The 19,840-nt window shown below is 65.2% G+C and overlaps 1 protein-coding gene across 1 annotated transcript in view; it reads right to left on the bottom strand.

Moving 5' to 3' along the window:
- Positions 1-15,091, bottom strand: part of SBF1 (SET binding factor 1) — a 71,148-nt gene extending 56,057 nt beyond the window's left edge. The window contains exon 1 of the mRNA XM_041405569.1: positions 14,970-15,091. Within this exon, the coding sequence (XP_041261503.1) occupies positions 14,970-15,024 (55 nt within the window). The 5' untranslated portion in view covers positions 15,025-15,091. The remainder of the gene's footprint in view (positions 1-14,969) is intronic.
- Positions 15,092-19,840: the final 4,749 nt, after the last annotated feature.

Below are 19,840 nucleotides of genomic sequence, written 5' to 3' on the forward strand. Positions count from 1 at the left end.
TCCCTGGATCCCTCTCCTCTCCAGGTGAGCCCCCCCAGCTCTCCCAGCCTGGCTGGTGCCACTGCCACTGTCCCTCAGAGAAGCTTGGAATGGCTCAGGAGGACTTACCCTGGGTTATCCCGGGAATTCCTGTGTGCCAAAGCCTCGGCTCTGCCCCCAGCACTGGCACCTGGTGCTGCAGGAATGTTCCCTAAACTGAATTTGGCACCTTCAAGGGCCTGGGTCCTTCCTGAGCCAACAGGGAGGCAGCAGAACCCCCTGGACACAGCCAGGGAGCTCTGGGGAGGGAATGGAGCCCCAGGAGGGCTGGGGGAGCTGGGAAGGGGCTGAGCCTGGAGCAAAGGAGGCTCAGGGGGGACCTTGTGGCTCTGCACAAGTCCCTGCCAGGAGGGGACAGCCGGGGGGGTCGGGCTGTGCTCCAGGGAACAGGGACAGGAGCAGAGGGAACGGCCTCAGCCTGGGCCAGGGCAGCTCAGGGGGGAATCAGCATGAATTACCCCATGGAAAGGGGCTCAGGCCTTGGCAGGGGCTGCCCAGGGAGCTTTGCAGTGCCCATCCCTGTTGGGATTTCAAAGCTGTGTGGATGTGGCACTTGGGGACAGGGCCAGTGGTGGCCTTGGCAGTGCTGGGAATGGTTGGACTGGATGAGCCCCGAGGGATTTTCCACCCCAAACAATTCCATGATTCCATTAAAAACACCCAACGGAGCAGAGAAGCACAAGAGCTGCACGTGGGGGGCAGGTGGAGCAGCTGCAGCCAGGTGAGCTCCTCACAGGTACAAACACCCCCAGGTGAGCTCCCACCCTGCCTGAGCAATGTCACCAGCCCTCTGCACACCCTGAGGTCTGAGCAATGTCACCCAGCCCCCTGCACACCCTGAGGTCTGAGCAATGTCACCAGCCCTCTGCACACCCTGAGGTCCCCTTTCCCCCTTCTTTTGGGGCTCCAGCATCCCAGGAGGGTGGGCAGGCCCTGGCACAGGCTGCCCAGAGCAGCTGGGGCTGCCCCTGCATCCCTGGCAGTGCCCAAGGCCAGGCTGGACACTGGGGCTGGAGCAGCCTGGCACAGTGGCAGTGTCCCTGCCATGGCAGGGTGGCACTGCAGGGGCTCTGAGGTCCCTTCCCACCCCAAACCCGTTCCATGAATCCATGTCCCTGTTCTGTGACCACAGCAGGGTGCTGTCCCCTCCCGGGGGTCCCTGGCTGGGGCTGACCCCACCCACACTCCCTTCCCCCACGTCCCCATCGCAGCACCACTCCCACCCAGTCTCAGCCAGGAAACCCCGGTAAATCCTGGGATTTACTTGGAGCCTGGCAGCCTCCATCTGGAGCAAGAGCTGCAAATCCCACAGCAGCCTTGCCTGGGATGGCACAGGCCCCCAGGCTGGCACTGCTCCCAGCACATCTCAGCCACAGGTCCCTCCTCACCCCCCAGCCCCGGGCAGGACACGATCCCTTCCCGCTGGGAATTCTGTCCTGTGCCCCATCCATCCTTCCCCACCGTGCCAGCTGCTCTGCCCCGCAGCACTCCCAGGAACCCCAGGAGCTTGTGGCCAAATCCTTATCAAGGATGTGTCCCACTCCACGGGCTGACAACACCAGAGAAACTGGGACTGGTTTGGGGCAGGAAGGGCTCTTTGGTTTGGGGGTTTTTGCAACTCAACACGGATATGGATCCTCCTGGAGCTGCATCCAGTGCTCCCACTGGGACACAGACTGGAATTTCACCTCTCAAACTGGAACTGCCTCCTTGGTCAGGACACCAGCCCCTCCATCCCTGCAGCCCCATCCCATCTGCAGCCCCACATCCCTGCAGCCCCATCCCATCTGCAGCCCCACATCCCTGCAGCCCCATCTCATCTCCAGCCTCACATCCCTGCAGCCCCATCCCATGTCCAGCCCCACATCCCTGCAGCCACATCCCATCTCCAGCCCCATCCCATCTCCAGCCCCATCCCATCTCCAGCCCCACATCCCTGCAGCCCCATCCCATCTCCCATCCCATCTCAGGCCCCACATCCCTGCAGCCCCATCCCATCTCTGGCCCCACATCCCTGCAGCCCCATCCCATCTCCCCACGGACACGAGATCTCCACCTCCTTTTCCTCACGGCCACACCCTCTCCAGCCTCTCCCTCCTCGGATGTTCCTTCTCCCACTCCCTGCGGACTCACACACACTCCGCACGAGGTGCGAAGGAGAATTTCCCCTTTTATGGTGAAAGGCAGCAAATCCCAGCCGGGGGAGCTGCCCCCAGCCCTGCTCCTCCCCCCACACCCCACCACCCTCCCTGGGATGGGCTCCACAGCTCCCAGCTGCTCCCTCCGCTTCGCCCCGCGCTTCCTACGGGCTCTGGAGCCGGGAACAGATTTCTCCCAGGATGACTCAGAGGATCCCAGCCCTGTGCCTGTCTCATGACTTCACCCGGCAGGCTCCAGGCTGGAGTGCTGGATTTCTGGAGCTGCCGATTCATCCCCGCGTGCCGCCGGGCCGGGATGACTGATCACATTCCTCCTGCCTGGCCTGCTGCCACCTGCATCCCTCGCGGCCAGGAGAACGGCTGGCACACGCCCAGGGATGCTCAGAAGGGCCTTCGGAAAAAGGAACCGCTTTTTCTTGGGAAAAAAACTCCCCTGAAAAGGCCAAGATTGCAATCAGGGAATCCTGGAATGGTTTGGGTGGGAAGGGATCCCAAATCCCCTGCAGTGCCACCCTGCCATGGCAGGGACACTCCCACTGTGCCAGGCTGCTCCAGCCCGGCCTGGAGACTGCCAGGGATGGGAATGAAGGAAGGAGCTCCAGCAGCTCTTGGAGTGGCTCCTTGAAACCAGACCTGGATCTCAAACACAGCATACCTGGAGTTCTGCACCAGCATTAAACTAAAGTACAAAATCCCAACACCCTGGATGGAATTCCCAAGAGATTCACAACACTTGTGAAAGGTCCTCGTATAAAACCGGAGTTGTCAAGAAAAGCTCAGGTCAGAGGGAGAATCCAGAAAAAAATCCTCATTTCCTCCCTCTGTGTTAATGATGGTAAGGTGACTGCACTGCCAGGACTTGGGAGGAAAAAGGGAAAACAGGGATACCGGGGAGAGTGGGAAGAATGTGGATGCAGATCGTGTGTGACAGGAGCAAAGCAGCCTCCAAACATGGCCCAAACCCATCCAGACAGGGGAAGGAAAAGGTGAACTGAAAACACAGACCTGAGTCAGGAGAGCTGAGAGGAACTCAGAGAGGGAGGAAGGAGAAGTTAAATGGATGGAGAAATGCCCCAGGAGAGCCCCACTGTGCTGGGAGGAGCCGGGGCAGGAGAGGCTGTGGGACACCCAGGGCTGTCTGCAGTGCCACTGTCCCCCCTGCCCTGCTGGCACGTCACCGGGACAGCGCTGCGGTCACCTGGAGAGGCACTTGGGACAAGGGGGAACGGCCTCTGCTGCCAGATGGAATTACATGGGATATCAGCAAGAAATTCTTGGTTGTGAAGGTGCTGGGGCTCTGCCAGGGCTGGGCCACCCGTGGGGAAATCCACACTGATGCCCACCCTGCCTCTCCCCTGGCCCAGCCTGAGGTTGTTCCCTCTCCTCCTGTCCCTGTTCCCTGGGATCCACCTGGATCCACCCTCCTGTCAGGGAGCTGTAGGAACCCACCTCCCTGGGCTTTCCACACATCTCTGCAGGAATTCCCAGCGCTGGGAACACCTGACACATCCCAGGCCGAGCTGAGAGCCCGCTCCTGCAGCAATCAGCTCTCACTGCTCCCGCGAGGAATCGCCACTGTGTGACCTCCTTCCTGCTGAGCTCACCTTGATCCCACCCCGGCTTATCCCTGTCCTTTCCAATCACCTGCCTGTGCACAGGAGCCCAGCTGCTGCTCCCTGGGCTCATCCCCTGCAGGCACCAGAGCCATGGCTCTGCTCATCCCCATCCCCAGCCCGTGGCACAGCTCTGCTCATCCCTAATGCCAGCCCGTGGCACAGCTCTGCCCATCTCCATCCCCAGCCCATGGCACAGCTCTGCCCATCCCCATCCCCAGCCCATGGCACGGCTCTGCCCATCCCTAACCCCAGCCCATGGCACAGCTCTGCCCATCCCCAGCCCGTGGCACGGCCCCGCCGGAGCCGGGCGAGGCTGAAGCCAGCCATTGTCCTCGGCTGGGCCCTGACAGAGCCGCTGTGTCCGAGGGACAGCAGGGCGGTGTCCCCACAGCTGTGGCCAGCCCCGTGTCCCCACAGAGGGACAGCGAGGCCGGAGCAGCGGTACCTGCCCTCGGTTCCAGCTCCTTCCCTGCCCTTGGAGAGCTCCTTCCCAGCCTTCCCCGCTGAGGGATACAAGAGCTGGCAGGGGAAGGTGCGGATGAACACCCAGCTGGCACCTCCCAGTGCCTGGCTGGGCATCCTGACGGGAATTTGCTGCAGGGCTGTGCCTGCAGGTAGCTCAAAAACAACAAATACCAGGGCACGCTCCTGAAACCAGGGCAGAGGTTTTTCCCACATAAAACAGCAACATTATGGCAGCTCTGGAGCAGAGCTGACTCAGAATCGGAATTGTTTGGGCTGGAACAGCGTCGGGTCCGATCGTTCCCCAGCACTGCCAAGGCCACCACTGTCCTCAGGTGACTCCATCCCTGTGCCAGCCCTTTCCAGGAAGAATTTCCCCAAAATCCCCCCTGAGCTGCCCTGGCCCAGGCTGAGGCCGTTCCCTCTCCTCCTGTCCCTGTTCCCTGGAGCACAGCCCGACCCCCCGGCTGTCCCCTCCTGGCAGGGACTTGTGCAGAGCCACAAGGGCCCCCCTGAGCCTCCTTTGCTCCAGGCTCAGCCCCTTCCCAGCTCCCTCAGCCCTCCTGGGGCTCCATTCCCTCCCCAGCTCCGTTCCCTGCCCTGAACAGGAGCAGTGGGAGCTTTGGGAGGGACAATGTGCAGGAGGCCACTGTCACTGTTCTCGTGGATGCAGGGCCAAGCCCCTCGGAGCACCCAGGTGGGATCAGAAGCTGATCAGACCAGAACGGTCACAACCCTGCCCTGGAGAGGCTGTGACAGTGACAGCGGCAGTGACAAGACACAAGTGGCCTTATCTGGGCCATCAGCAGCCGGGCTGGGCAGGAAGGTGCTGCAGAGCTCACGGAGGAGCTGCTTTGCTGCATTTCCTGCAGCTGCCCACAGAGACACCTCAGCTGCACACACACCACAGGCGGCTCTTCCTGCCCAAAATCCCCCTCGTGCTGCCACATCCCGATCAAACAGCTCAGACACACAAAAATAACGCGTGAGACTCGGAACGTGCGGCTGCTCCCTGCCAGGGGACACGTGGCACTGGAGCCACTCCACAAACACAACCCTCTGCAACTGGTGTGGGAGGGAGGAGAGGCAGGGCCCTCACTGCTGCTCCCCACGTGCCCCGACCCCCAACCACCATCTGCCCCTAAACCAGTCCCCAGCCCCTTCCAGAGGGTCCCACCAGCCCCTAAATCCTTCCACAGGCTCCCACCAGCCACCAAACCCCTGCTCAGGATCCCACCAGTCCCCAAACTCCTCCAGAGGGTCCCACCAGCCCCCAAACCCTCCGAGAGGGTCCCAACAGTCACCAAACCCTCAGAGAGGGTCCTTGCAGTCCCCCAAACCCTCCGAGAGGGTCCCAACAGTCACCAAACCCTCCAAGAGGGTCCCAGTAGCCCCCAAACCCTCCAAGAGGGTCCCAACAGTCACCAAACCCTCCAAGAGGGTCCCAGCAGCCCCCAAACTCCCCCAGAGGGTACCAGCAGCCCCCAAACCCTCCAAGAGGGTCCCAGCAGCCCCCAAACTCCCACAGAGGGTCCCAACAGCCCCCAAACTCTCCAAGAGGGTCCCAGCAGCCCCCAAACTCTCCAAGAGGGTCCCAACAGTCACCAAACTCTCCAAGAGGGTCCCAACAGTCACCAAACTCCCTCAGAGGGTCCCCACAGTCACCAAGGACCCTCCACGAGGGTCCCTGCAACCCCCAACTCCTCCAGAGGGTCCCACCAGCCACCAAACCCTCCAAGAGGGTCCCAATAGTCACCAAACCCTCCAGAAGCGTCCTTGCAGCCCCCAAACTCCCCCAGAGGGTCCCACCAGCCCCCAAACCCTCCAAGAGGGTCCCAGTAGCCCCCAAACCCTCCAAGAGGGTCCCAACAGTCACCAAACCCTCCAAGAGGGTCCCAGTAGGCCCCAAACCCTCCGAGAGGGTCCCACCAGCCCCCAAACTCCCACAGAGGGTCCCACCAGCCCCCAAACTCCCCCAGAGGGTCCCAGCAGCCCCCAAACCCTCCCGCCCGCAGAGGGTCCCACCAGCCCCCAAACCCTCCAAGAGGGTCCCAACAGTCACCAAACCCTCCAAGAGGGTCCTTGCAGCCCCCAAACCCTCCAAGAGGGTCCCAGTAGCCCCCAAACCCTCCAAGAGGGTCCCAACAGTCACCAAACCCTCCAAGAGGGTCCCAGTAGGCCCCAAACCCTCCGAGAGGGTCCCACCAGCCCCCAAACTCCCACAGAGGGTCCCACCAGCCCCCAAACTCCCCCAGAGGGTCCCAGCAGCCCCCAAACCCTCCAAGAGGGTCCCAACAGTCACCAATCTTCCCCAGCAGCCCCAAAATCACCCCACAGGGTCCCACCAGTCACCAAGGACCCTCTCAGAGGGTCCCAGCAGCCCCCAAACCCTCTGGGCCTCCCCTGGCAGCAGCTGCCACCCCAGGAGGGAGGGACAAACACTCCGGATATGGGAAGGCTGGTTCCCAGGAGCAGGAATTCCCTGCCCCGGGGCCAGCAGGCTCTCCAGCTCGCCTCTGCCACAAGAGCAGCATTTAGTGGTCAGGAGCTCTGGAGCCACAGGAGGAACAGAGCTGCCCTGGAGGCGTCACCGCCGAGAGAGGCGGCAGGAAAGCTCCTCCAGATCCCACCCAATCCCAGCGGATGGTCCTGCTCCCCCAGGTGGGGCAGGGAACCAAAACACCTTCCCAAAACTGGGACTGTCACTCCAAGGAATGCCAGACACCATCCCTGGCCACAGCAGCAGGCAATTCTAGCAAGGAAACCCAGCTGGACACAGGAATGTGTCCAAAGGGGGAGAAATGACCAGGCCAGAGCTGCAGCTCTGACTGCTCAGGGGCTGCTCCAGGTCCAGCCTGATCCACGCAAATAACAACATGGAAAAGGAGGGGCAGCCAGGGGTGCCCAGGGAATGGAGCTGGGGAGGGAATGGAGCCCCAGGAGGGCTGGGGGAGCTGGGAAGGGGCTGAGCCTGGAGCAAAGGAGGCTCAGGGGGGCCCTTGTGGCTCTGCACAAGTCCCTGCCAGGAGGGGACAGCCGGGGGGGTCGGGCTGTGCTCCAGGGAACAGGGACAGGAGCAGAGGGAACGGCCTCAGGCTGGGCCAGGGCAGCTCAGGGTGGAATCAGCAGGAATTTCTCCATGGAAAGGGGCTCAGGCCTTGGCAGGGGCTGCCCAGGGAGCTTTGCAGTGCCCATCCCTGGAGGGATTTCAAGGCCATGTGGATCTGACACCTGGGGACAGGGCCAGTGGTGGCCTCGGCAGTGCTGGGAATGGATAGGCTCTGAGGGGTTTTCCAACCTAAACAACTCCATGATTCCAAGATGAATCTCTCCCCAAACACACCTGGAGCTGGAGGAGCTCAGGCCCAGCCCTGGCACTGCCCGGGGACAGCTCTGGTCCTGTCACTGCCCCTGTCAGTCACTGCTTGGCTCCCAACTCCCACGTGGGATCTGCAGCCCACAGAGCTGCTCCTCCCAGGCAGGAGTTCAAAGGGAAGGAGAGGAGGATTCATGGAGCAGCTGGGATCAGAAGAGCCGCAGTTCCCAGGCCTGGATACAGCTGGAAGCTGTGGGGGCCGGCGGGAGGGGTGACCCCTTCCAGAGGCAGCCAATCAAGGAATCCTGGAATGGTTTGGGTGGGAAGGGGCCTCAGAGCCCCTGCAGTGCCACCCTGCCATGGCAGGGACACTGCCACTGTGCCAGGCTGCTCCAGCCCCAGTGTCCAGCCTGGCCTTGGGCACTGCCAGGGATGCAGGGGCAGCCCCAGCTGCTCTGGCAATTCCAGCCCAGCCAGGAATTCCTCATGGCCAAGATCCCATCCATGGCTGCCCTCTGGCACTGGGAGCCATTCCCTGTGTCCTGTCCATCCCTTGTCCCCAGTCCCTCTGCAGCTCTCCTGGAGATCCTTCAGGCCCTGGAATGTGCTGGAAGCTCTCCCTGGATCCTTCCCTTCTCCAGATGAGCTCTCCCAGCCTGGCTCCAGGGCAGAGGGGCTCCAGCCCTGGAGCAGCTCCAGGGCCTCTCTGGATTCTCCCCCTCTCACATCCCCACCTTTCCCACGGTCTGGCACGTGGCTGGAAGCAGCTCTGCACGTGGCGGGGCCATTCCCAGCCTCTCTTTCCCTGTGCAAATATTGACCCAGCAAACAGCTCCACCACTGCTGCCAGCCCCAGGGGCTTTTCCACGGCCAGGACTTTGCCGGATGCTCCCAGAACCCGGCTGAGTCAAACCCTGAGTCACTGGGCCACAGCCACGCACGACAGAGTGACACGGATAGGTGCCACCAGGAGAGCTGGAACCCAACCCAAAGCACGGCTGGGACAGCAGCAGGATGAGCCCTGAGAGCCCTGCCCTGGCCTGCAGATCCACTTCAGCTTCTCCCACCAGGAACCAGCTGCAGGAGCACCTCGGGAGGGGCAGGATGTGTCCTGTCTGTGCCCTCACTCCTCACGAAGAGCACCCCAAAACCTGCCCCAAGCACCTCACGGGAAGAGGCAGCCCCGAGCACGGAGAGGCTTCCTCCTGCCACCCCAGCCACCCACGGAGCTGCTGAGGCCCAGGCCGGGTGTCTGAGGAGGGCACAGGCGTGGGTGAAGCTGCTCCGCGAGCACGGAAACGGAGAAACCACCGCGACTTCCCGAGCAGCCTCGGCATCCTCCGCAGGCAGCCCGACACCCTCCGGACACCGGCACCTCCCGGCCCCCCGGGACTGCAGCAGGGATCAGTCACGGAGTGGGCACGGTGGGCAGGGACCCCAGAGCCCCTCAGTGCCACCCTGCCATGGCAGGGACACTGCCACTGTGCCAGGCTGCTCCAGCCCCAGTGTCCAGCCTGGCCCTGGGCACTGCCAGGGATGCAGGGGCAGCCCCAGCTGCTCTGGCAATTCCAGACCAGCCAGGAATTCCTCATTCCCAAAATCCCATCCATCCCTGCCCTCTGGCAGCTTAAACCCCCTGGAATATCCCAAATCGATCCCAAGGTGGATCTTGGCTCCTCTCAGGCAGGCCATTCCATCCAGTGCTCTGTGTCCAAAACTTCCAGACTCCTTCAGCCACTGGGTTTGGAATTGAGCTGTCCTGGACTCCCAGGGTATGGGGGATGCAGAGAAAACCCCTCAGATCCCGAGGTAAAACCAGGCACAATCATGGCTCTGGGAAGCTGTCATTCCCAGGTAAAACCCAGCACAATCCCAGATCTGGGAAGCTGTCATTCCCAGGTAAAACCCAGCACAATCCCAGATCTGGGAAGCTGTCATTCCCAGGTAAAACCCAGCACAATCCCAGATCTGGGAAGCTGTCATTCCCAGGTAAAACCCAGCACAATCCCAGATCTGGGAAGCTGTCATTCCCAGGTAAAACCCAGCACAATCCCAGATCTGGGAAGCTGTCATTCCCAGGTAAAACCCAGCACAATCCCAGATCTGGGAAGCTGTCATTCCCAGGTAAAACCCAGCACAATCCCAGATCTGGGAAGCTGTCATTCCCAGGTAAAACCCAGCACAATCCCAGATCTGGGAAGCTGTCATTCCCAGGTAAAACCCAGCACAATCCCAGATCTGGGAAGCTGTCATTCCCAGGTAAAACCCAGCACAATCCCAGATCTGGGAAGCTGTCATTCCCAGGTAAAACCCAGCACAATCCCAGATCTGGGAAGCTGTCATTCCCAGGTAAAACCCAGCACAATCCCAGATCTGGGAAGCTGTCATTCCCAGGTAAAACCCAGCACAATCCCAGATCTGGGAAGCTGTCATTCCCAGGTAAAACCCAGCACAATCCCAGATCTGGGAAGCTGTCATTCCCAGGTAAAACCCAGCACAATCCCAGATCTGGGAAGCTGTCATTCCCAGGTAAAACCCAGCACAATCCCAGATCTGGGAAGCTGTCATTCCCAGGTAAAACCCAGCACAATCCCAGATCTGGGAAGCTGTCATTCCCAGGTAAAACCCAGCACAATCCCAGATCTGGGAAGCTGTCATTCCCAGGTAAAACCCAGCACAATCCCAGATCTGGGAAGCTGTCATTCCCAGGTAAAACCCAGCACAATCCCAGATCTGGGAAGCTGTCATTCCCAGGTAAAACCCAGCACAATCCCAGATCTGGGAAGCTGTCATTCCCAGGTAAAACCCAGCACAATCCCAGATCTGGGAAGCTGTCATTCCCAGGTAAAACCCAGCACAATCCCAGATCTGGGAAGCTGTCATTCCCAGGTAAAACCCAGCACAATCCCAGATCTGGGAAGCTGTCATTCCCAGGTAAAACCCAGCACAATCCCAGATCTGGGAAGCTGTCATTCCCAGGTAAAACCCAGCACAATCCCAGATCTGGGAAGCTGTCATTCCCAGGTAAAACCCAGCACAATCCCAGATCTGGGAAGCTGTCATTCCCAGGTAAAACCCAGCACAATCCCAGATCTGGGAAGCTGTCATTCCCAGGTAAAACCCAGCACAATCCCAGATCTGGGAAGCTGTCATTCCCAGGTAAAACCCAGCACAATCCCAGATCTGGGAAGCTGTCATTCCCAGGTAAAACCCAGCACAATCCCAGATCTGGGAAGCTGTCATTCCCAGGTAAAACCCAGCACAATCCCAGATCTGGGAAGCTGTCATTCCCAGGTAAAACCCAGCACAATCCCAGATCTGGGAAGCTGTCATTCCCAGGTAAAACCAGGCACAATCCTGGCTCTGGGAAGCTGAAGGAAGAGCCAGGAGAATAAAACCCGTCCATTTTCAGGGAGTAATGCGAGCAATCAGCACACAGTAAAACAGCCACTGCCATGGAAGGAGCTGGTTCCCACTGCCAGGAGTGTTCACTCCACACTTTTCCCTGGAGCCCCTCTCCCACACAGCCCCACGGAGTGGGCTGGGTGCCTGGCACAGCGAAGGGACACGGGGACACAGTGCCAGGCAGGTGGTGTGTCCATGCTCTGCATTCCTGGACACATCCCCCGTGGCTCCACAAACCAGGAAAAGCATCTGGATGCCTGCCTGGATCCTGGACAGCCTGTGCAGCCAAAGCAGCTCAAGGCCCCGGTCCTGCAGCCAAAGCCACAGCCCTTGAGAGAGTTCAGAGCCCTTCTCTGCCCCTGCCCGAGGAGCAGGACGCAGTCCCAGGCCCTGCAGCACAACCCCAGGTCACGGGGGACGAGGCTGCTCCAGGAAAGCCCAGGGACAGGCAGCTCCAGCAACACCCAGCGACCCCAGGGAACCCAGCACGCCTGCTCCAGCACGGATCTGCTTTTGGTTTTGTTCCCACAAACTGCATCAGCCAGGCAACATCTCATGGAGCCAGGCTGGGAGGGAAGGGAAGGGTCCAGGGAGCGCTCAGAGCCCCTGGCAGGGCCTGAAGGGGCTCCAGGAGAGCTGCAGAGGGACTGGGGACAAGGGAGGGACAGGACACAGGGAATGGCTCCCAGTGCCAGAGGGCAGCCATGGATGGCATCTTGGCCATGAGGAATTCCTGGCTGGGCTGGAATTGCCAGAGCAGCTGGGGCTGCCCCTGCATCCCTGGCAGTGCCCAAGGCCAGGCTGGACACTGGGGCTGGAGCAGCCTGGCACAGTGGCAGGTGTCCCTGCAGGGGATTTGGGATCCCTTCCCACCCAGCCCAGCCTGGGATTGTCTCTCTGGAGATGCTGCAGAGCCACCTCAGCTCCCACCACCCCACCAGACCTCTCCCTTTCACATCCCCATCTGCAAACTCATCCTGCTCAACCTGAAATCCCACGGGCACTGCACTCCCAGGACTCAGCACCGGCAGGGAATGCACCAGAGCCCTGGCAGTGCCGAGGGGCTCATCCAGCCCTGGTGCAGCTCAGCCCAGCTTTGTTTACAGGGACAGCACCAGCCTGGCACGGCCCAGCCTGGCACGGCCCAGCCTGGCACGGCCCACGGCTCTGCCAGAGCAACCCAACCTGTACAGCAATTAGTCACCGGCAGATGAGCGCCGCTGCCCTTCCTCCAGCATTATCTAAGCAGGGAGGGGGGTGGGAAAACAGAGCTGGGAATGCTGCCAGCCTGATCCCAAAAACCACAGAACCGCTGTCGGTCCGTCCCTGGGGACAGGCTGGCACAGCCCTGGGGACAGGGTGCGGGACAGCGCCCAGACACCTCCAGAGTGGCACGGGAAGGGGTTTGCCTGGGCTGTCACAGAGAGGCCACAGCTCCTGGGTGCCTCATCCTGCACAGGTCACCTCTGACTGGGCCATCCCAGGAGGCTCAGGCTGGTGTCTGGGAGCTGTCCCTTCCCAGGGGAACCTGGACCCATCTCCCCCAGGGCATCCTCGATCCATCCCCCCACAATATCCTCGAGCAATCCCCTCCCTGCAAAGGTGAATTCGATCCAAAATAAAGCTAATATTTACACCAAAGGAACACGATTTGTTAAGTGTGAGCTCTTCCCTTCCCAGTGGCACAGAACCATGGAGTGGTTTGGGTGGGAAGGGACCAGAAAGTTCATCTTGATCCACCCTGCCATGGCAGGGACACTCCCACTGTGCCAGGCTGCTCCAAGCCCTGTCCAGCCTGGCCTTGGGCACTGCCAGGGATGCAGGGGCAGCCCCAGCTGCTCTGGGCACCCTGTGCCAGGGCCTGCCCGCCCTCCCAGCCAGGAATTCCTTTCCAATATCCCACCTAAACCTGTTCTTCCTTTTGGCTGTCCCACTGCAGCCAGCCACATCCCCTCCCAGCACCATCCCTCTCCCCCAAACAAATCCCAAATGACCCCAGACACATCTGGGACATTTCTGTTCCCTGGGAGTCACAGCAGGGAGCCCCAGGCCCAAGGAACGCTGATCCAGCCACCAGCCAGCCCACAGCACCAGTCTGAAGGGGCAGGTCCCAGCTGCAGCATCCTCAGGGAGGAGATGAGGAAGAAGATGCAGGAGGAAGCACCTGGGGGCAGGACAAAGGGGGTACAGCCCCCCAGAACCCAGGCTCAGGGAGCCCCAGGCCCAAGGAACACTGATCCAGCCACCAGCCAGCCCACAGCACCAGTCTGAAGGGGCAGGTCCCAGCTGCAGCATCCTCAGGGAGGAGATGAGGAAGAAGATGCAGGAGGAAGCACCTGGGGGCAGGACAAAGGGGGTACAGCCCCCCAGCATGGCTCCTGAGGGGACGTGGAACCTGCTCCCAGATGGAATCCTGGAATCCCCCTGCATCTCCCACCCCAGCACGGTGTGCCCTGTGGGACAGCAGCCCCAGGCCAAGGGGACAAGGGGGAACACAGCTGCAATAACAACAACAAAACACCACACGAGCAGAAAGCCCCCAGGGAACACCAAACTCTGATGCAGAGCTCTGCTCTCCAGCATTCCCCACACACACCTCGCTCCTCCTGCCCTCCCCAGGGACCCCGGCTGCTCCAGGCTGGCACGGGGCTGGGATCCAGCCTGGCATTGTGGCTCTGAACCGAGCCCCAGCAGCATCCCCTGATGGACAAACCCACAGCAGCACCAGGATCCCCTTCCCCAGCTGCCAGCACAGGCTGGGAACAGGCTCAGCGACAGCCTGGGAGTGGGCCAGGGGGCAAGAGGCTCGGGGGGCTCTGCAGCAAAGCCCTCAACTCCTGATTTTAGGGACTTCACCTCCTCTGTGACACTGCCAAAGCTCGCCTTCCCCAAAAGCTCTGGGGGCAGGAACCAGAAGGAAACACGATGGGAAGAAACCCTAAATCCCCAACAAGGAACAGCCCACGACCAAAACCACCGGCAGCATCACCTGGCAGCATCACCTGCCAGCGAGCAGGGATGCGGGAGAGGACGGAGGAAATGGGGGAGGCCCCGCAGATCCGGGGGTCAGGAGCGTCTGAGGGAGCAGGGAGGGCACGAGGGCCTGCCTGAGGGGGCTGTGGGTGCCCGGGGAATGGGGCTGGGGGTGAAACCCCCCCCCCGGGGAATGGGGCTGGGGGTGAAACCCCCACTGCAGGGAATGGGGCTGGGGGTGAAACCCCCACTGCAGGGAATGGGGCTGGGGGTGAAACCCCCACTGCAGGGAATGGGGCTGGGGGTACAACCCCCACTGCAGGGAATGGGGCTGGGGGTACAACCCCCACTGCAGGGAATGGGGCTGGGGGTACAACCCCCACTGCAGGGAATGGGGCTGGGGGTACAACCCCCACTGCAGGGAACGGGGCTGGGGGTGAAACCCCCATCCCAGGGAACGGGGCTGGGGTACGACCCCCCTCCCGGGGGTACAACCCCCCATCGCAGGGGCTGTGGGTACCCACTGGAAGCAGGACTGGGAGCACCACGTCCCTCGCCGAGAGCCGGGACGCGCGGGGGGAGCAGCCCCGGGGCCGCGGCCGGAGGACAGCAGTGCCCCCCAGGCCCGGCCGACGTTTCCGGAGCGGTGACAGCCCGCGCACGGCGGGGGAGGGAGACACACCGAAAACACCCAAACCGCGAAGGCGCCCGACCGCGCAGGGGCGGCTGCGGCTGCCGGGAGCCTCCCGCGGGGGCTGAGAACCGCCCGGCCCGGCCCGGCCCGGCACCGGCCGCGGCCCCGCGGACCGGGACGGCTCCGCTCCCCCGGGACGGCTCCGCTGCCCCGGCCCGGGCTCACCCCGCACCCCCGGGACGGCCCCACGGCCTCGTCCCGGGTCCGCGACCACCCTTTACCGCCGCCGCGCACCCCCGGCCCGGGCTCACCCCACAGCCCCGACCCCACGGGCCCGGCCCCCCCCGCGTCCCTCCGCCGCTCACCGCTCTTGCCGGGGTCGTATCCCACGAGCACGAAGTAGTCAGCCAGGCGGGCCATGGCGGCGGGGGCGGCCCGGGCCGGCCCCGGGAGCCCCGCGAGGCCGCGCTCGGCTCCTCAGGGCGCCCACGTCCCTCGCCGAGAGCCGGGACGCGCGGGGGGAGCAGCCCCGGGGCCGCGGCCGGAGGACAGCAGTGCCCCCCAGGCCCGGCCGACGTTTCCGGAGCGGTGACAGCCCGCGCACGGCGGGGGAGGGAGACACACCGAAAACACCCAAACCGCGAAGGCGCCCGACCGCGCAGGGGCGGCTGCGGCTGCCGGGAGCCTCCCGCGGGGGCTGAGAACCGCCCGGCCCGGCCCGGCCCGAGGACATCCCGGGGTGCGGGGACAGCCCCGGGGTGTGTGGGGACATCCCGGGGGTGCGGGGACATCCCGGGGGGTGTGGGGACATCCTGGGGTGTGCGGGGACATCCCGGTGTGCGGGGACATTGGGGGGTGTGGGGACATCCCGGGGGGTGCGGGGACATCCTGGGGGGTGCGGGCACATCCCGGTGTGCGGGGACATCCCGGTGTGCGGGGACATCCCGGGGGTGTGCGGGGACATCCTGGGGTGTCCCGGAAGGACATCCCGGGGTGTGCGGGCACATCCCGGGGGTGCGGGGACATCCTGGGGTGTCCCGGGGGACATCCCGGGGTGCGGGGACGCCCCCGTGAGCACAGACCCCCGCAGGTGTGCACGGCCCCCAGGTGCCCGCAGGTTGGACACGACCCCCGTTCCACACAGGCCCCCTGGCAAGGACCCCCGCAGGGGTGACCCCACACACGGACATGTCCCCGCTCAGGGGGGCGCGACCCCCGGGACAGGACCCTGAGGCGCGGGGTCCCCATCCCGTGTTGTCCCCGGCACTCGGGGCTCCGTGCCACCCCGGGGACAGCGGGACCCTGCCCGAGGGCGGCGGTGCCGCCGTGCCAGTCCCGTTCCGTCCCGTGCCAGGCCCGGGACACGCGCGGGGCAAGGCAGGACCCGCCCCGGTGCCCCCGGCAGGGGCGGTCCCGGGGCGGTCCCGGGGCGGGGGTCGCGGGCAGGGCAGCCCCGGGAGTGGCCCCTGGGATCTCCCCGTTCCCGTTCCCGTTCCCGTTCCCACGCGGGAGCGGGACGTGGGCTGCGTGCGGGGTGGGGGGGCGGCCGCACCGCCCGGCCTCGGGCCCGGGGGGCGCCGGGGGTCCGGGCAGAGCCCCGCAGCCTCCCTGGGGTCACCCTCGGTGTCCCCGGGCAGGGACAGCCCGGCCATGCCCACCCCTCCCGGCGGGGGGATCCCGGGAGGTGCAGCCCCCCACTCCCCCAGCGGGGTCCCCCCGACCCGCGCCCCGGCCGGGGGGCGCAGCGGGTCTGTGACCCCGTGGGACAGTGACACGGGCCAGCAGCAGGGTGACAGCCCGGGGACAGCCCAAGGGACGGGCACCCGGCGCAGGTGACAGCGGGGACCGGAGCGGGGCCGGAGGCTGGGACAGGAGAACCGGGCAGATCCACCTGGCAGCGCCCGGGGCTGCGCGGGGTGACCTGGCCTGTGCCAGGCTGGGACGGGCACGGGGACACCGCGGGGGTGGCACTGGCACCTCAGGGGTGGCACCGTCACCTCAGAGGTGGCACTGGCACTGCGGGGGTGGCACTGTCACCTCAGAGGTGGCACTGGCACTGCAGGGCTGATACTGTCACCTCAGAGGTGGCACTGGCACCGCAGGGATGGCACTGTCACCTCAGAGGTGGCACTGGCACTGCAGGGCTGACACTGTCACCTCAGAGGTGGCACTGTCACCTCAGAGGTGGCACTGTCACCTCAGAGGTGGCACTGTCACCTCAGAGGTGGCACTGTCACCTCAGAGGTGGCACTGGCACTGCAGGGCTGACACTGTCACCTCAGAGGTGGCACTGGCACTGCAGGGCTGACACTGTCACCTCAGAGGTGGCACTGGCACTGCAGGGCTGACACTGTCACCTCAGAGGTGGCACTGGCACTGCAGGGCTGACACTGTCACCTCAGAGGTGGCACTGGCACTGCAGGGGTGACACTGTCACCTCAGAGGTGGCACCGTCATCTCAGAGGTGGCACTGGCACTGCAGGGGTGGCACCGTCACCTCAGAGGTGGCACTGGCACAGCGGGGGTGGCACTACAGGGACCGGCTGCCGGTGCCGCGGGTCGTGGTGGCAGCAGGTGACAGGCAGCAGGGTGACAGGCAGCAGGGTGACACGCAGCAGGGGCTGTGCGGGACCCGCAGGGGCAGCAGCGGGCACCGGGAGCCCCGCAGGGCTCAGGACACGGGGCAGGGGACAGGAACGGGGCACGGGGACACAAGGCACGTGCAGAGCCCGGTAGTCCCGTGTGCCCGGGATCCTCTCGGGCAAGAGCTGCTACTGGGGACACTGGGGACCCTGGGGACACCGGGGACCCTGGGGACACTGAGGACCCTGGGGACACCGGGGACCCTGGGGACACCGGGGATTGCTGACGTTCCCGAAGATGCTGGGGACTCTGGGAACACTGGGAGCCCTGGGGACACTGGGGACCCTGGTGACACTGTCGTGTCTGCTGAAGGACGCGGTTCTTTCCCTGTCCCGGCGGTTCCCGGCCGTTCCCGCGGCCCGGACACGGAGCCCGATGTCCCGAGTGTCGCTGTCACCGCTGCCCCGCGGGACACGGCAGCTCGGGGGTGCCGGGCTGGCGGCCAGAGGGTCCCGGTGGGCTCAGGGATGGGGTAGCGGCCCCTCGGTTTGGGGGTCCCGGCTGTGCCCCCGCCCCTGCCGGGACCCGCGTGCTGCTGTCCCGGGGGTCCCAGCAGCCAGAGGCGCTTTTTGGGGAGCCGGTGACCGGAGCGGGGCTGCCGGTGCTGCTCGCTGCCCCCGCCCTGCCCCGGGGCCTCAGCCAGCAGGCAATTAAGCTAATTAAAACTTCTCCTGGGTTCCCAGGGCCGGGAGCCAGCAGAGAGGGAGAGGGAAAGCGCTGCCGGGCCCCGGGGACAGATGAGGTGACCCGGGGGCGGCAGCTCCGGCTGTGGCACGGCCGGGGGGCAGCAGCTCCCGGGGTCACCCGTGCCGGGGTGGCCCTGAGGCGACAGCCGGACCCAGCAGGGCCGGGGGATGAGCCAGAGCTCCAGGGATGGTGATCCCGGAGGAGGAGAAGGGCAGGGAAACGCTGTGCCCCTGCTGCGGGGTCGGGGCTCAGCTGCGCCCCTGCCGTGTCCCCCGAGCCCCCTCCCCGTGCCCAGCCCGATCCGGTGACACCGATCCTGGTGACACGGTGTCGTCCCTGGGGGTGACAGCGGCTGGCCCTGCCCCACACGGGGACCCGCGCACGGCCCGGGAGGGGAGCCCAGCCCGGTCCTGGGGTCGCTGTGGGGGTGCTGGCGCTGTGCCCTGCTGGGTGACAGATGTCACCTCCGAGATCCGTGCCCCACGGGGTGACACCCCTCGGGCACAGCCACACGCGGTGGCGGCGGCGGGCTCAGGGCGGGGGTCGGGGGGCTCGGGGTGTCCCGCGTACCCCCACCCGCGGCTCCCGGCCTTGTCGAGCCTGGTTTCTCTCTCACTGGGCCAACCCCAGCGGCAGAGCCCTGAACGCGGCGGGAATTGCCCGGGAGCCGGGCGGGACCGGGGGTCGCGGAGCGGGGCCCGGCCGCGCCCCCCGCCCGCTCAGCGCCGTGTCCCGCCCGGTGCCCCCGCCGGGATCAGGTGCTGGCCCGAATCCCCCCGCACGGGGCCGGGTGTGTGGAGCCTTTGTGTCCCGGTCATGCGGAAGAATCCCAGCGATTCCGGGCACGCGGAGGCCCCCGGCCCCTCGGCCTGGGGAAGCCGCGCCGGGGGGAGACGGTGCCCCCAACCCTGGGGTCCGGGCCGGTGCTGGGGGTCCTCCCCCAACCCCACCGGGAGCGCCGGCCCGAGCAGGGGTGGGGGTCCCGGCCGGGGGTCCCTGGAGGGAAGCTGTGGGGACCCCTCCCCTGCCAGCTCAGGAGCGGCCCCCCAGGAGCCCCCCCGGGAACCCCACCAGCCCAGTTTGGGGGAGCTGCTGCCCGGCAGGAGCGGGACCCGTCTGATCCCTGCGGATTTACATTCCTGAATTGTTTTACAAGGCCCCATGTGATGCCTGAAAACATGGAACCAGCCCCGGCAGAAGCCGGGGGGGCGGTGCTGCCCCCCGAGGGGGCCGGGGGGCAGGTGGGGCTGTCCGTACTGGGGCACTGGGCTGCTCTGGGTGGGCTCTGTGCCCCCAGGGTGCCCGCCAGGGTGTCGGGGCGCCCGGGGGTCGCCGCTGCCCCGCGGTGCCAGGCGGGAGGGCACGGCCGGGCTAGGCACGGCCCGGCGCGACGTGGCACGGGCAGCACGGCCCCGGCCCCGTCGCCGGGCTGCGGGGGTGCCCAGCCCCCCAAGAGCCCCAGCCCAGCCCGCTGCCCCCCGGGCGGGTCCCCCAGCCCAGGGCCGCTCCCCCTTCCCTGCGCCGGGACGGTCCCGGGGGCAGCGGGGCCGAGGGGACCGGGTGGGTCCGTGCGGTACCGGGGCGAGGTTCGGGGCCGGCGGGCTCGGCCCTGGGGTGCTGCGGGGCTGGGGCGGTGCCAGGGAAGGTGCGGAACCGGGCGCGGCGCGGGGCTGGGGGCTGCGGAGCTGGGGAGGGCCCGGGGAAGGTGCGGGGCCGGGGGCGCTGCGGGCTCTGGGTGCTGCGGGACCGCTGCGGTGCCGGGAGGTTCGGGGCCGGTGCGGAGCCGAGGGCGGTGCGGGGCTGCTCCCGCCCGCGGCTCCTCCCGTCCCGCCGGGCTCCTCCCGCCCGCCGGCCCCGGCGATATTTAACCTGGGCCGCGGCGGGGAGCGGCAGCGCCGAGCGGGGG

The sequence above is a fragment of the Onychostruthus taczanowskii genome, unplaced genomic scaffold, assembly GCF_017590055.1.
Source record: "Onychostruthus taczanowskii isolate IOZ18803 unplaced genomic scaffold, ASM1759005v1 scaffold235, whole genome shotgun sequence".
Classification (NCBI taxonomy): Eukaryota; Metazoa; Chordata; class Aves; order Passeriformes; family Passeridae; genus Onychostruthus; species Onychostruthus taczanowskii.